At 56.9% G+C, this 17,183-nt stretch overlaps 1 protein-coding gene across 1 annotated transcript in view; it reads right to left on the minus strand.

The window, feature by feature from the left end:
• Window positions 1–17,183, minus strand: part of LOC144239185 (uncharacterized) — a 95,716-nt gene that overhangs the window by 52,928 nt on the left and 25,605 nt on the right. The window contains 10 exon segments of the mRNA XM_077773188.1: window positions 1,481–1,632; window positions 5,564–5,661; window positions 5,896–6,008; window positions 6,492–6,717; window positions 8,380–8,483; window positions 14,078–14,208; window positions 16,244–16,395; window positions 16,969–16,989; window positions 16,991–17,021; window positions 17,098–17,155. Of these exon segments, the coding sequence (XP_077629314.1) occupies window positions 1,481–1,632; window positions 5,564–5,661; window positions 5,896–6,008; window positions 6,492–6,717; window positions 8,380–8,483; window positions 14,078–14,208; window positions 16,244–16,395; window positions 16,969–16,989; window positions 16,991–17,021; window positions 17,098–17,155 (1,086 nt within the window).

Here is a 17,183-nt window from a genome sequence, read left to right on the forward strand (position 1 = left end):
CGTGGCTCCACACAAAAACCCACTGGGGGCGTCACAGCCAGCGGGAAGGGGGGGAGGGGAGGGATGGATCTGGAGCTGGCTCACCCCGGAGAAAGGACCCCCCTCGCCCGCCAAGCCTATATCCCAAGTCCTGCTACTTCCAGAGGCCAGGGGGCTGCTGGGAAGCCTAGCTATCCACACACTTTCTTTCAAGAAATCGTGGCCAAGAGCAGTGCCTTCGTGGAACTTGGAAATCTGGCCCGCGCGCAGCGTCCTGACATGCCTTCCGGAAGGGAGAGGGGGGCACTGTGGGGAAAGCTCTTGGCTGGACAGCCAGACCCAAGTCTAGACCTCAGTTCTACGACTCAGGTGCTGTGTGACCTCAGGCTGGTTACTCTACCTCTCTGAGGCTTCGTTTCCTCATCTGTGAAATGACAACAACCCACCTCCCAGGGCTGTTTGCGCAGACCCATCACAGGGGAAGCCTGGGTCAGGGCTGGGAAAGGGGTGACGTGCAATCTGTGATGGGGACCCTCTCAGGCTCTCTGCAGGAGTAAAACCTAAATGAGATCACCAAGGGGAAAGATTCCGTTGACGGCTATTAGAATCTAAATGGGAAGCCCCAATCTTCCTGGTTGGCCGGGGCTCTCAGAATGCTGAGCAGGGAGCTCCTAGAAGAATCTACCATGGATCAGAGTCAAATTGGGCTTTTGTTCCCCTTGGGTAACACACAGGCCTGGTACCCGGGGCTCCCATCAAGGCTGAGCCCCTGGGGAGGGGGGGTCAGTGGTGTGCTTGATGCAAAACGGCCACCTGTCCCCGCCTCCCTCCCACACGTGTCCCTCCCACCCCGATACCGCCCCCCACCGTCAGTCACATCTTCTAGTGGTACCATTTCTTTTCCTTGGGGTGGGGGGGTTCATTTCTTTAGAAGCTATTTTAGCAGCATCACCGACTTAAATTCGTACACCCTTCACAAATCGGGGAAAAGGGGGCACCTGAGTGGCTCAGTCAGTTAAGTGTCTGACTCGGATTTTGGCTCAAGTCATGATCCCATGGGTTGTGGGTAGAGCCCCATGCTGGGCTCTGCACTGGCACTGCAGAGCCTGCTTGGGATTCTCTTTCTCTCGTTCTCTCTGCCCCTCCCTGACTCTCTCTCTCTCTCTCTCTCAAAATAAATAAGTAACCTTTAAAATAAATGAACGCATGTAATGTCCACCCTTCACCTTGGCTATCTGACCCCTGGGAAATTATCCTACAGCTAGATCAGCACGCGGGCCCAAAGGCAGGTGTGCACGTTCCTCTGGCTGGCTGTGTCTCGTGACAAAAAGCCAGAAGTGACCTGAGTCCCCATCAGCAGGGACTGGTAGAGTGGATTAGGGTGCAAGCTCCTCGTAGGAGATGAGGCAGCGGAAGTGAGAGCGCACACGCCCCGATGTGCAAAGAGCCCCGGGCAACGGCAAGGGCAACGGCCACCACAGCAGCTAGGAGACCCCCGGACACGCTCGTCCACGTGCTCCAAGTACTGCTCGGAGATGCAAGAGAACCGCTCGCGGTGATCGCCTTCAGCAGACGGGCTCGGGGCAAAGAGGAAGGTTTCATCTTCCATGTCCACCTCCCTGTCTGCTTTGACACTGGCCACGTGGTGACACTCTAATAGCAGCAGTGACAACAGCATTAGGAGCAACAGCCACGTACGGGGCACTTCCACCCATCTAGGGGCGCCTGGGTGGGGCCGCTGGTAAGCATCCGACTCTTGATCTTGGCTCAGACCACGATCTCCCGGCTCGTGAGTTTGAGCCCCATGTCGGGCCCCACGCCGATCGTGAGGAGCCTGCTTGGGATCCTTCTCTCCCCCTCTCTGCCCCTCCCCTACTTGTGCACTGGTGCTGCCTCTCTCCCTCCCCCCAAAAATAAGTTAATAAACTTAAAAAAATGTTTAAGATAAACTACTCTAAATGCCTTTGTGTATTAACTCGTTTTATGCTCCCTCTGTGAGGGAGATAGCGCTAGTATGATCATCCCCATTTCCCAGATGTCGAAACAGAGGCTCAGCAAGGTTTAGTAACTTGTCCAAAGGCACACAGGCAGGCAGCGGCTGAGCTGGGATTTGACCCTGGGCCGTGGGGCTCCAGGCACAGATCACTATACAAAAGATTTTAGAAAATTAGTTCAACTTACTTTTTTTAAGTTGCACTTTTGGGTTTAGGAACTATGGCCAGAGGCCCCTGTTTATTTATTTATTTTTAAGTTTACTTATTTGAGAGACAGAGGAAGCAGGAGCAGGGGAGGGGCAGAGAGACAGAATCCCAAGCAGGCTCCACGCTGTCAGTGCAGAGCCGGACGTGGGACTCGAACCCACGAGCCATGGGATCATGACCTGAGCCAAAACCAAGAGGCAGACACCTAACCAACGGAGCCAGCCGGGTGCCCCAGAGCCCCCCCCCCCTTAAAAGGTGCTCTCTGACCCTAGAAAGGATGTGAGATTTGCAGATCCTGTTCCTCCTCTGTCTCAGGTCTCCCTTCCAGGTACCAGGTCATGAGCTGTCCTGAGCTACAAGGGAAGTCAGCGACTTTCATCCCTTTTTACAGATGAGCAAACGGAGGCCTAGAGAGAGAGAAGCAACTTGTCCAAATGCTCTACAAGTCATGGGTGGGAGGTGCGGACACATGCGGCCCCTTGTTCAGGCGGCGCGACAGGAAAAGGGGATCAGAAAGGGGGTAGGAAAGCACCTCAGTGGCAGACGCTTCCAAACCCCACACCCCCACACCCCCCAGGGGTCAAATCTCAGGAGGCTTAACTGACTGAGCCCCCCAGAAAGCTGTATTTTAATTAAACACTGACATGGCACTCCCTGTGTGCCCGGCTCTGCTGTTAACATGTCAGACAGATCACACGACTTGATCCTGAGACACAGAGAGGTTAAGTAACTTGCTTACAGTCCCCAGCTAGAAAGAGGCGGAGCCAAGACCTAAGGCTGGAGCGCCCACCCCCGGGCAGGACGTTACCTCAGCTCACTGCTCCTAAAATACATATTCTGGGCTTAACTTGTGAAATCCAGGTCTGGGATGGGCATCCGGCAATGGACTCTTACCCCACGCCCATACCACCCCAGAGCAGCGACGGCCTGGCGGCCGGGGAAGGCACAGGGTCTATACCAGCTCTTCCCTTAAACTCCTGCTTCTCCACTAGGTTTGTGCATCCACAGCAGGGGGGCCACACGGGGGTCCCAGTGTGCGTGTGTGCACGTATACCAACGTGGGTGTGTGCCCTGTGGGTGTACCCGCATGCCCTACTGTGTGTGTGCACGTCCCAGTGTACCCTGGTGTGCGTGTCTGAACCCAGCGGTGGGTGGATGTCCCCACCTGTCCCTGTGAGCATCCATGTGTGTGTGTGTGTGCGTGCATGACACGTCTGTGTATACGCATCTGCACTTTCACGCGTGTGTGTGTCGGTGGGTATGTCTCTGTGTGGGTGTGTGGATGCATGTCCCCGTGTGGGTATGACCCGTGTCCTCAGGCTATGTGAGTCTCTGTGTGTGTGTTGCCTTTGGGAAAGGAAAGGGCCGTGTGGCTCAGAAAAGCACGTTCAATGTTATTCGAGGTGTAGCCCTGCAGAACACACGGCCGTCTCCCCCGCACACAGGAGGGAGAGCGGGGGCACAATAGTGGAAACCAGACGCTCAGGCTCAGGGAGGAGGGTTCCTCCTGCCACAGGTCTCCGTCTCTCCCCGCTCTGCCCCTGCAAGGCCGCGGGGGGCAGGCAGGGCAGGCTCGGGCCCTTCCGGGACCAAAGATGAAGCCAGAAGCGAGGTAGGGCCCACAGGGGAGGGCCAGTGGCTGGGGCCACTTAGACGGCCGGGAGCTACGGGGCGGCGGGGACAGCGGGGGCCGGGCCCCCAGAGCAGCCCAGACAGCAAGGACCCTGTGGGGTCACTGACTGCCCCAAGGCGGGGGGATCTGCCCAGAACGGCCAGCCCTCCTGGACTTCGTGAGAATCAGAACACCGGCTCCCAGTGCAAAAATCTCTAACTTTGAAAAGCTTTGGTGACACTTCAATGAAAAGTCTGCTTAAAAGGGTCTCTCTTTTAATTTTTAAATTTTTATTAATTTTTTATGCTTATTTATTTTTGAGACAGAAACAGAGCATGAGTGGGGGAGGGGCAGGGAGAGAGGGAGACCCAGAATCTGAAGCAGGCTCCGGGCTCCGAGCTGTCAGCACAGAGCCTGACGCAGGGCTCGAACCCACGAGCGGTGAGATCATGACCTGAGCTGAAATCAGACGCTTAACTGAATGAGCCACCCAGGAGTCCACTTTTTTTTTTTTTAATTTTTAAAGGTGAAAAGATAAAATTATCCCCAAGCCCATGGCCCTCATACAACTGGTTTCCCTTTTCCAATGGGACTTGAAAGCTCACTCTCCTTGCCCCAAACTGAGCCTCCCCAAAAGGCCAAACGCAAAGCTGATGGGGAACAGGAAGTGTCACCCTGGGGAAGATGGAGGGCTAGCAGGCTGCAGCTCCCCACCCAAGAACTTCTAAGTTCTGTCCATCAAGAGACACCACAGAGAGAGGACATGGCCAAGAGGCGGAATCCGGCCAGCAATGGAACAGAGTACACAGACAGACAGACAGACAGACACACACACACACACACACACACACACACAGCACAGGCCAGTCTCACAGCAAACATGGAAGAAGCCAGACTCCAGGTGCCCATGAGCGCACAGTATGATGTCAAGAGCAGGCAACAGTGAGCGATGGCTGGAAAGGTCAGAATCCCCGTGACCTTTGGGGTCACCGACCGGGAGGGACCCTGAGTGGGGGAGGGGAACAGGAAATGCCCTCCATCTTTTTCTAGGAGTGGTGGCACAGGTGTAAAAACATCAAACAGGGCACTTAAGAGTAGCGCGGTCTCCTGATTGTGCACTGTAACACGAAAGTAAAAACACATCCCTGTGGTCGGGCGGCTCACTCGGTTAAGCTTCCGGCTTCGGCTCAGGCTTTGTGAGTTCGAGCCCCGCATCGGGCTCTGTGCTGACAGCTCAGAGCCTGGAGCTGCTTCGGATTCTGTGTCTCCCTCTCTCTGCCCCTCCCCTGCTCGCTCGCTCTCACTCTCTCAAAAACTTTTTTTTTTTTTTTTTATATTTTTATTTATTTCTAGGAGAGAGAGAGAGANCTTGCCTTCTCTCCCCCATCTTTCTCTTCCCCCCTCCCCCCTCCCCACCCCTTCCGGGCTGCAAGCAGCAAGGCTGTGCGCAGGCCCGCGAGCAACACACACACACAGTTCTTGCGGACTGACGCGAGAACACCAGTCCAGACCGGCGCGAGCCCTGGCGTGGAGCACGAGCNCCCACGACCCCGCCCCCTCCCCGTAGCCTGGACAAGCGGCCACAGCAGCAACACCGACAGTCAGCGGGACACCTGCTACACATCCCGGCCGCCCGTTAATCCACAGAGTCTTGCTAGGCGTGACCCCCACTGCTCAGAGGGGGAAACTGAGGCACAGAAAAGGTAAGTGCCTGGCTCTAGGTCATCCGGGTGAGGGACAGAGCTGGGACGTGGAGCGGGAGGTCTGGAACCAGAGTCTGCCCGTTTCACCAGCTCCCTCGTGCCGAACAAGCGGCCTCGAGGAGACGGACCCTGCAGACACTGCGCGAGCCCTGGCGGGTCAGGGGCCCTGGTGGCCAGAGTGTCACCTGCCAGGCCGTGAGCCGTGGGGGGATGCCCCCCTCCCCGGTGGGCCTGGCTCTGAGGCAGGGCCTGATTTGTGTCTGCTGAGCAGAGCCAACCACACAGGCTGCCTGGAGTCAGGGGTCAGGGGTGAGCGCTCCGCACATCCGGCCCAGAGAGCTAGCCAGAGCCTGGCCAGCAGGAGCGACGGAACGTTCCTGCTGGAGGCGCCTTCCCCCACGGGCGAGGCAGGGGTCTCCACAGCCCCCGGGGTCCCTGGCCGCCTGTCACCACCTCCGGAGGGTGTTGACCGCTGCCCCCGGCTGGTTGGTCCTCCGAGTCCTCGCCCACTGCCTGCCGGTCACAGCAGGGGAAGGAGGACCAAGCGACGGTGCGCCCGGGCACGTGACGACACACCCCGCAGAGGAAGGAAGGGCAGCTGTACCACCTCAGGCAAGCCTCCCAGCCTCCTTGGGCCTCAGTTTCCTCATCTGCAGTACGGGCATACTCACAGCACCTGCCTCACAGAGGCATGGTCAGGGCTAAGCAAGACCTTGGGCTGTGAGACACCCCTGGCCTAGCTTCACCCTCGCTTCCTGGGTTCGAAGCTCCTTCACCGTATTTGTGTATGACAACGACTCTCATTTAAAGCGCTCAGACTCTGCCAGACTCCAAGAGAATTGAGTGACACATGTCATCCCATTTCCTACCACCAGCTGAGGAAAAAGTTTCCTCTTCCATCCCCGTCTTCCGGATCAGAAAACGGGCTCAGAGAGGTTAAGCCACTTGCCCAGAATCACACAGCTGGGAGGCACAGGGCTGAGACCCAGATCTCACCGCTCGGTCCCCACTGGTACCGTCAGGGGCTGGCTCAAAGGCATGACCAAAGTGGGTCACCCCCTGCATCCCATGAGCAGCCAAGCCGGGGAGGGAGGCGCCCGTCCTGAGCACCTTCAGGCCTCGTCTCGAGGCAGCCTCAGGCCCTCCCGGGACACCCTGAGGCTCCAAGATGTGTGACGGGGACGTGTCCAGGATCACACACCCCGGAAGGGGCCCAGTGGGGCTTGGGACACAGGCGGCCTGGTGGACAGGTTCACACGGACAAGAGCAGCCTGTCCGCCCGCCCAGGAAACAGCGGTTTCGGGCAACGTCAGAACTGCCCCTGCGCTGCTAGAAGCTGCCTCAGGCACCAAGCAGGGGTGAGGACCCTGGTGTGGAACAGGAACCCTGGAGAGTGACACCCACGATCGCCTGTGACCAGATGCCCCACCCCACCCACAGACACATCCCCTGTCTGGAAACAGTCTCTGGCCTCGATTTGCTCATCTGGGAAACGGGGATGCTGACGGATGCGCCCCAACCCGCCCGAGAGTCCTTAGGAACATGGAGGTCCCTTCATCTAAGTGACGCCCTCCCTTTTCTTCCCACCTCTCACCCTTGTACCTCCTCCTTTGCCTAACAGATCTGGGCCCTGGGCCCACGCTCTGGCCAGAAGTGAAGGCAGCCTCACAGGCACAAGAACTTTCTCTCTCAAGAGCATCTGTCTTCTTAGAAAGTCCTAGATTTTGGATGGGTCCCCCGTCTCCCTGATTCCCAACATGTACACAGACAGATGAGACCCAGGGTCACGTAGGAAAATGCAGAGCAGCAGACAGGGGAGGTGACCAGGGAAATAGGCACTCAGTTCCTCCTGAGGTCCTGAAGGCCCTTGCCCTCATCAGACGTCATGAAAACACGCCTGAGTCAAATACCACTTCTATTCAAGCCTGTAACTACCAGATGGAGAAGCACACACCACCTGAGTTCAAATCCCAACTCTGCTGTGTGACTTTGGGTCAGGACCCTAACTGCTCGGTGCCTTGCTTCTTTCCGCAAATGAGAAGCAGGGATTAAAAAAAAAAAAAAGCCACCTACCCCACAGGGTCCTCGTGAGGGTTAAATGAGAGGCTACAGAGAGGGTTTCAGGTGCCTCTGCATTAGCTCTTAGGCTCTGCAGTCACGCAGAGGTCTGGGGAAGTTGATTTTGCAGGATTGCTGTTTTTTTCCTTTCCTATTTTGGAGCTGATAACCTTTCTGAGATTTTTTTTAAATATTTATTTTTGAGAGACAGAGCACGAGCTGGGGAGGGGCAGAGAGAGAGCACAAGACACAGGATCTGAAGCAGGCCTTTTTCAGATCTTTTCCAAAGGCTCTGAGAAAGCCCAGATGTCTGGACTGCAGGGGCCGGGAGGGCAGGAAGGAGCCCCAAGCTTCCCCCTGGACAGCCCTGAGCTCACAGAGCTCCTTGGAGCCTCTCGCCTGGGGTCCCTGTTCCCCCCTTCTGGCCCCACATCAGCAGACCCAGGTGGTGGGACCCCAGCCTGGTCCGCACCCCCAGCCACGGGCAGCGGGAGACCCAAGGCACACTGGGATGCTAATTCCAGCTCTCCGCAAGAGGGTCCCCGTCCAGGGGAGAGAACAATGCCTGTATTTATCCTGCCAGGCCCTTCAGATTTAGTCACAAGAGAGGCCCCCCATCCTCCCACCGCCCGTGGGAACCTCCAAACTTCCCGCTTAATCACCTTCTGGCAGACGGCCCAGACTGAAGGACGGGTCAGTATCACAGGGATGAGATCAGATGAGGTATCAGTGGGGAGGACCCGGGGCAGGGTGGAGGCGGCCCAGCCCCACCGGCACGACCAGCCAGTTCCCGGGCCAGCCCCCTCCCCCGCAGAAAGGCCCTTACCAGTTGTCCCCACATTTCAAAGAAGACAGTCTCCAGAGTGCCAGCAGCTCTTCTGCGGAGAGGTCCTGGAGCTCCGACACCAGCGTCAGGAACAGTTCTGTGGCCTGGGAATCGGAGGGGGGCTGCTCCCTTCCGGGAGCTTCAGTGGGGGAGACCCCTGGGTCAGCTTCGCCAGTCCCCTGCCTTCAGACAGGGTGGCATAGAAAGTAGGAAGTGCATTAGCATTTCAAGTGTCCTAAGACCCAATGAAATGAGGCCACGTTTTATTCTTTTACTTAACAAGCATTTATTGGGCACCTACTGTGTGCCAGATACTACACTTGTGGGCTTTATACTCCGATAAAACCTCCTTCAAGGTTCACATGACTATGATCCAGTTCTTACAATGAATCTCAGCATCTTTCATAGAGTCAGTGAGGTGGCGATCGTTTTTGATACTTGTAATAAAAGGGCTGCATTCTGAGCCCACACACCTTAGGTTTCAGGAGATAGTGGTTTGGTCCCAGCTTCCTGCTGGCAGCCCCCACGCTTCCCCTGGGCTTGGCCAAGGCCAGGACTGAGGCTCCTCAACCCACCCCTGGCCAGCGAGGGGCCTGCTGGGCTGGGACCGGCCCGCCTGGCCTCCAGCCTCCCGTGCTCTGAGCGGCGGGGACACAGTTCTGTGCACACGGCTTGGCTCAGCAAGACGCAGGCTGCAAAACAGGCCCCTCGCTGGCCAGCTCAGCCCACCCACCCCTCGTGCCAGCACATATGCCTCCCAGGGTCCAGGCAGCATTCCTATAATTGCCTTCTGGACGGGCTCAGCTCCAATGACCTCCCAGCTCCAATGGCTCCTTTCCCCAGCCCCGTCCAAGATGCTCTGGGCTTAGACGCACACGCTTTGAAGCCCCCTAGGAAGCGTGCACACTGCTGTGCCTGGCTGTCTATCTTCCTACCTGGAAAAGGCCGGGAGTCCACCCTGGAGTATGCCTCCTCCTCCGGGGAGGCCGCCAGCCCCAAGAGTGGGCATCAGGACTGTTTTCCAGAGTCAGCCACAGCAAGAAGGGTCACAGCCACTTATGCCAGTGTCCCCGCCAGCAGGGACAGAAGGGGGAAGCCTGTCTGCTAACAAGAAGGCACAATGCTAACACGATCATGACCAGTCACTTTGTACGGAGCCTCTGCTGTGTGCCAGGCACCATTCTAGGTCACGTGCACACACCATCTCATTTGACATGTGCAACACCCTCTGGGGAGCAGCTGTCATTATCTCCACCTAAGAGAGAGGATCTGGGACACTCTGAGTGCTTTACTCAGGTGCCAATGGCCTCACTGCTCCTAAGTGGCAGAGGTGAGAATTGAAATGTGGCCACTTAGCTCCTAAACCCGCATATCACCAGTCCTCGGCCTGAGGGCATGGGGTGGGGGTGGGGAAACAAAGAAGACAGAGGAAACTCCTGCTTTCTAGAATCTGCCAAGTTCCGTGGCGTCAAAACTCCCATGGTGGCCCCTTTCCAGGGCCCATGTACCCACGAGCTGTCACTGGACAATGACTTGGAAAGAGCAGCACGGAGTCGCAATAGCAGGTGCAAACAACCTCAAGTGTCAAGATCACAACAAGTGATGGTTTGGAATACTTACTGCCTTTGTTTCCAAGGTGATTTTTTTTTTTTAAGTGTTTGAGCGACACAGAGAACGCACATACAGGAGGGGGAGAAAGAGAGAGAGAAAGAGAGGGGCAGAGAGAGAGAGAGAGAGAGAGAGAGAGAGATAGAGAATCCCAAGCAGCCTCCACGCTGTCAGCACGGAACCCAACATGCAGCTCGATCTCATGAGATCCTGACCTGAGCCGGAATCAAGAGTCGGACACTTGGGGCGTCAGGTGGCTTAGTCGGTTAAGCATCCGACTTTCGCTCAGGTCATGATCTCGCGGTTCGTGGGTTCGAGCCCCGCGTCNGTACCCTTAACATGGACTTATTTCTAACTCGATCGTTAATAATGGCTGTGTTTAACGACCAGCCTATAGGATTTGGACGGTCTACACAGTCTCTAAAACCCTTGGCTGTACACAGTCGGTGTTTAATAAAGGCCCACGACCTGGGCTCCATATTCTTAGAATAGCAGATGGTAACCAAGAGCTGAGCCTTCTCCCTGGCATCCTCCCTGGCGGCAGCAGAGGGGTGGGGGCGGGAGCTGACCCAGCCTGCCTCCCTTCCTGCCTCTCCCTGCATCGCCTACTGATTGATGCCCCTGGCCATCACAGCCCACTGCCACCCACGTCAAAACTCCGGGGACCCTCTTGCGAGGGTCAGGCCGCAGAATTTGCTCTCTATTGAACACGGAGTCCTGGTTTTTTTTCCAGACTGAAAAACCAATCTTGTCTCCTGCCCCGCAACAATGGGGTAGAGCAAGGGCATTCCAACCTGCAGCCCCGCAAGGCTGGTCCCCCGGGGCAACAGGGCANAGCCTCCCCAGTGGGAAGTTTACTTCCTTTCTCGAACTATAAATACAGAACACAGAATGCCGCCCTGTGCCCTGGGGGCCGGCGCTGCCAGTCTCCAGGAGGGGAGACGGAGCCATCTCTCCCCGGCCGAGGAAGTGGGGGGTCAGAAGAGGCTATGGGGCCAGACGAGGGGAAGTGGGCCTGGCCTGTGGTTGCCAAGCACTTCCTGAGGTTGAGCCACACGACAGTCAGGCTATCAGGAGGCACAACCATGTCCCCTCTAGGTATGTGGCAACACCTGGCGACACTTTGCTCCGTCACAGCTGGGATAGGGCGATGCTGGCATCTGGTGGGTAGAGGGACGCTGGTGAACATCCTGGATGCACAGGCCAGCCCCTCCCTCCTAAAGCACGAACCCGCCCACGGTGCCTGTAACGTCCAGGTAAGAGCCCTGCCGGGGGGACAGGCTGCCTGGGGTGACACAAACCCCCCACAAAACCCCCAGCGTGAGGCACACTGAGGCTGGAGACTGGCTCCTAGTTCCCCAGTGTCCCTGCTATAGATACACACAGACACAAAACGTACCTGTGTGTGTGTGTGTGTGTCCAATACTTATCCAGTATCCAGAGTGTTTATTCAATATGTTCTACTATATATTTAATATGTAGTCAGTAAACACAGTCAGCAGGTAGAAATGTCTCTACGTGTTCAATGTATTATAAACATATGTATTTTCTCTGCATCCGTCTGAATCTGACGCTTCTCCGCTTGCCTCCCAATACCACTCCCGCCCCCCTTCCCATCTGCGCCCCTGCATGACGGCCACGGCTTCTCAACTGGGCTCCGTGCATCCCACGTGGCCCTCAGCCTGTGCTTCAGCCTTAGCCAGAGGAGGAACGTTACAACGTATCTCAGACCGTGACCTCCCTCCTCTGGACAACACCCTCCAAGGCTCCCCACTACCCCGAGGAAAAGGGGTCCGTGCGCTCTGCCAAGGGGGGGACCCGCATCCCGTCTCATGCTCCCCACTGGTGCCCCGCCCCCCCAGGGGCCCAGGACATTGGGTTCACAGGTTTGTGGGTGCCCTCGCTCGAGTACCCCAGGGGCTCTTGAAGCCGATCGGGACACAGGGGTCTGCATCAGCCCAGCCCCTGGGGGAGGCGACCAAGGAACCCCAGCCTGGATGCCTTCGGTCCATTTTCTCTCTAAACTCACCAATAACGCAAATACCACTTCACACCTCACAAAGGCGCGGGCACACCCGGGGGGGCCTCTGGCGCCAAGAATTCCCATCTGAGGGCGCTCCTGGATCTCAGGGCTGTGGCTGCGTGGGCGCCAGCCTCCCGACATCCTTCTGCACCCCGACTCTGCGCGAAAAACCCCCAGACACACAAAGCGGGGCGCGCAGGTGCCGGGTTCCCGGCCCACACCTGCCGGGTGGGAACATCTGGGCATGTGCGGCTGTGAGAAGCCCCCACACCCAAGTCCTGCCAGGGCCGCCGAGCTTTGGAGAGCAAGGGTGGCCTGCAACGCTGCGAGCCTGCCTCCAACTGGAGACGGGGCCCCCGCTCTGTCCGTACCCTGAACAACTTACTTTCTGTTCCCCAAATCCTTGGTCTTGTGTAAGCATTTAGTTTGCAGGGTCCAGAACACACAAATGAGTATAGCTTGAACCCTCCCAGGCGGTTACGGGATCAGAAGGGAAACACCCCATTCTCCTCCTCCTGACACACAGGCGCTGGGGCCTGAATCGGCCAACTCTCCACATCTTTCCACGCCTTCCAGAGAGGCCCTGGCTCCCACGCTAACTCGGCAGTGCCTCTGAGACGGGGCAGGAAGAGCGGATGCAGAGAAAGCCTCCCCTGTGTCACTGGTGACACCCAGCCCGGAGCAGTGAATGGCAGGGAGGGTGGAACCAAGATCGCAATGTGCCTAGAACATTCTGGAAATGAGCCTGAGCATGAGGCCTTGCAGGAGCCGGCCCCACTGGTCCTCAGTGTCCAGCTCCAGCGAGGCTGGGCGACCACCTCCCCAGACACGTCCCCAGAGCTCAGACTCCGGACTGAGCACCTTCCCCCCTAGATTTTCAAGGGATCGCCCCAGGTCTCAACTCCAGTGTCCTCTGCTTTAGACTCCGGCCCAAAGCGGTCACTCAGCCACGTCCCCACTCTGTTCTCTTCCCGGCGCTCATCAACGGCTGAAATGTTCGCACACCTGGAGTGGGGAAGTCCCCTTCCCCCACACGTGATTTTATGCTGCACGAAAGCCAGAACGACATCTGTCTCCATCCCCAGGGCCAAGAACAGTGCCTGCTATGTAGTTCAGTGACTGGATAAAGCAGTCACCTCGGGCCCCGCGGAAGGGAAGATCATTCCCGTGGGCCTGGAAGGTTCTCAGGAAGGCAGTGTGGGAGGGCAGCTTCCACACAGGACCCAAACACAGTGTTTTTCCTTCCCCAGGGATGGGGACCCTCTTATGCAGGGGTGCAGGGCTCTATCTTAGAACAAAACAGGCAGGGAGAAGGCACAGCATCGTGACATGGCCCTGGGATTTTCAGCAACACTGTCATCTGGGGCGCCTGGGGGGCTCAGTCGGTTAAGAGTCTGACTTTGGTTCAGGTCACAATTTCGCAGTTCGTGGGTTTGAGCCCCGCGTTAGACTGTGTGCTGACAGTGTGGAGCCTGGAGCCTGCTTCAAGTTCTAAGTGGGTGTCTCGCTCTGTCTGCCCCTCTTCAACTCATGCTCTGTCTCTGTATCTCTCTTTCTCTCAAAAATGAATAAACATAAGAAAGAAAGAAAGAAAGAAAATCCTGTCATCAGTTGCAAAGGAGGGACCCAGCCAGATGGCTCGAGCCTTCCCCATCTCTCTGGGCTATGCAGCCACCATATCACATCTGCTCCTCGACTTTCAGTAACCAGGAGCTCCAGGGAAGGCTGAATTGGTTGGGACTTGGTGGGAAGCCCTCAGTGGGCAGGCCTGGGTGTCACTGGAGATTTCGTAAGAGATCTCTAGGATAAGCCAGGTTCAGAAAGTTAGCCTGAGGGCCCCTTTGTTCACATCCTACCTGCACTGGACCACAAGTCTTGGCATATACTAGCTGGATTGCTTCCCCTTCTTCTGCTTTTATAACCAGCCACAGTTGTGCAGTACACAATCTGCTCAACTGTACATAGCAGCCCTGATACTAAACACCATAAAGGATTTGGAAAAAAAGAGAAAAGGGTGTCCCAGGGACCCAGGCCAGATTCTGGCCTTTGGCTGGAGAAGGCACTTACCTCAAAGCTCGTGGTCTGAGCAAAGCACAGCTTCCTCACCGACACGGTCACCGTGACCACCGTAGCCTGAGATCGTGTTTCCTCCCATTCATACAACAGGCTGCTTGGAGTTACTTCCCCATCATCAGGATCTGATCTGGATCTGAAGCGCTAGACAGGGNCCGCCCCTCAACCCTACCACTTTCTTCTCCATGTTTCTGGAAAAGGGGGTGGGGGAACACGTACAAGGAAAATCACGGCAGTGTTGCTGCTGCCACAGCACAAGATGGGGAACACCCTTTATACCCACCCGTGAGGGCCGAACATGCTAACTACAAAGCCCTCCTGGGACTGACAGAGAAAACATGAAAAATCCAGCGAGGCAGTGGAAGATGACTCAGCAGTAAAAAGGTCAGCCCCCTGCTACATGGTGGACAAGTGGGGGGAAGGGCCGAGGGAGGGAGGGAGGGAGAGAGAGAGAGAGAAAGAGAGAATCTCAAGCAGGCTCCACACTCAGAGCTTGGTCTAACACAGGGCTCAATCCTGAGATCCCATAAGCCCGGGATCACGACTGAGCCAAAATCAAGAGTCAGGCACTCAACGGACTGAGCCCCCCCAAGCGCCCTGGGTGTGCAACTTCTTTTCACAGTGACGAAAATGTTACAAAGTTAGTTGTTATGACAGATGCACAGCTCTGTGATTACAGGGAAAGCCATGCGTTTATCACTTTAAATGGATTAACCGTGGGGCACCTGGGCGGCTCCGTCGATTAAGCATCCGACTCCTGATTTCGGCTCAGGTCATGATCGAGTTCCGCACTGAGTGCAGAACCTGCTTGGGATTCTCTCTTTCTCTATTCGCTCCACCCCCTTCTCGAAATAAATAAATACATTTAAAAAATAAATAAATAAACAAATTGTACAGCGGGTGAATTCTGAAAGTTCTTAAACTTAAAAATAAAAATAAAAATAAAACCACTTCGATCTTCATGAAAGGTGAATAAAAAGATGGAAAGCTCAGTCAACTCTGTGGGAAGGTTTTTTAGTTTATTTTTTTAACATTTATTTATTTTTGAGAGAGAGACAGGGTGAGCAGGGGAGGGGCAGAGACAGAGGGAGACATAGAATCCAAAGCAGGCTCCAGGCTCTGAGCTGTCAGCACAGAGCCCGACGCGGGGCTCGAACCCACAAACTGTGAGATCATGACCTGACCCGAAGCCAAACACTCAACCGACTGAGCCCCCAGGAGCCCCAAGGAGAACCTCCAGGCCCTAACATGACTAGATAGTCCCGTCACTGCATGATCCAGAGCTCAAGAGGTGGGGGTGCTGGGGTCCCAGCCAGTGTTCCCGGGAGCCGGAGGGGATGCTGGGAAGCCCCCGGGCTGTAGCCCCACCTGCCATGTTCTTGCTCACGTGGTGCAGGGAGCCTGGGCTCAGAGGCAAGGGCTACCTGCCAGGGCTACACAGCAGAGCCGGGGGTTCAAGTCCCCGCTCTGCCTCTCACTAGCTGTGTCACCTGAGCCAAGCCCTCTTACCTCTTCAAAGTGCAACTTCCTTATTCAAAAACGTAACTAAGAACAGTACCTTCCCGAGGGGGTCATGATAAGAACGAACTTACACAACCCACCTGCAACGCTCGGCACAGCTCCGGGCCCACAGGGGATCCTTCCCAAGTGTCAGCACTAAGAATCCTGGTTATTTCATTACTCAGCGAACTGGCAGTTGTTCGATCATGAGAAACAATCTTTTTCCCTCAGACGCTCGCACGCTCGCTTTGCTGGTTTCCCTCCACGCAAAACTGCAGGAGGGAGCCGGGCTCCAGGAAACGCTAGGTGTTGGCAGAGATGTTCCAGAAAGCAGGAGAGCTGAGTCAGCGTGCCCCCCGAATGGCCAGGTCGCCAGACGGAAGGTGGAATTCTCCTACAAAAGCCGGGACCCAGAAGATTCTATCTGCACTGAAGACAATCCAGGGAGGAGGACAAGGCCTGACCTGGGCCATGGGAGCCAGCAGAAACTTCTAGAAAAAGAGAAGGACTCTCCCCACCACAGCCATTTTCAGAAACTGTTTGAGACAGACGGGGGGTCCGGAGAGGGAGAGAGTGATAGAGCCCAGGCCTGCCTGAGCCCCTCTGCCACACGGGGGTCTCAAGGCTCCCTTGAGGGTCCCCACACCCCCCATGGGTCACCTGTGATGGCCGGATCCAGGGACGTCTCACGCAGCAGCGTGAGCGAGGGAAGGGTCTGCATCTGGGTCGCACTTGACGTCTCAGAGAGGGGCCCCACGGCGGCCAGCCCGGGGAACCCTGCACGCAGGTCAGGTGCGAGGCCAGGCCGGGTGCTGGACGGTAGGGGTGGGGGGCGGGCAGGGGCTCAGGCGAGGCCCCGGATGCGAAGGCATGAAGGCGGGCTGGAGGGAGCACGGTGGGGAGGGCTGGGTGCCTCACACTCGGACCTCAGCCTCCTACCCATCCAGGCGGTANCGTTCGTACAGGGCGCCCGGGCGCTCAGTGTTAGGGTAAGCATCCGACTCGAAATTTCGGCTCAGGTCACGATCTCACGGTTCGTGAGTTTGAGCCCTGCTTAGCGTTCTCCCTCCCGTCTCTCTCCGCCCCTCCCTCCTTCCCTCTCTCTCCTTCTCTCCCTCTCTCAAAATAAATAAATTTAAAAAAAAAAGACTGTGTAATTGTTAACATTAACAATTACTCACAAATGTGCTATTTACGAAACACTCTGCAGGGAGCTGTGGACGGGAGGGCAGGGGAGCAAGCGGGGCCAGAGCAGAGGAGCCGTGGGGAAGGGCCACGGGGGGCAGAGGCGGGGGGGGGGGGGGGGGAGGAGNTGGGGGCGCAGCAAGGAGCGCACCATGCTCGGGGCGCAGCGGGCCAGGTCCTGGTCTTGCGCAGCCGCACACCGTCCGTCTGGCTGGTACGTGGGGACACCTGCCCAGGACGTCCACCTGGGTGAGCGGGGCCCCGTCAGCCCCCTGCTCTTCCCCGCCACCCCCCCTCCCCCAAGCCAGACTCCAGGCCTCACTTCCTCGAGGTCTGGGGGCCGGCGGCACCGGGGAGCCCCTGCAGCAGGCTCAGCACTGCGCGAGGCTCCGAGCGGCGGGGAGGCAGGCGGCCC

This window comes from Crocuta crocuta, unplaced genomic scaffold, assembly GCF_008692635.1.
Source record: "Crocuta crocuta isolate KB4526 unplaced genomic scaffold, BGI_CrCroc_1.0 scaffold16, whole genome shotgun sequence".
Lineage (NCBI taxonomy): Eukaryota > Metazoa > Chordata > Mammalia > Carnivora > Hyaenidae > Crocuta > Crocuta crocuta.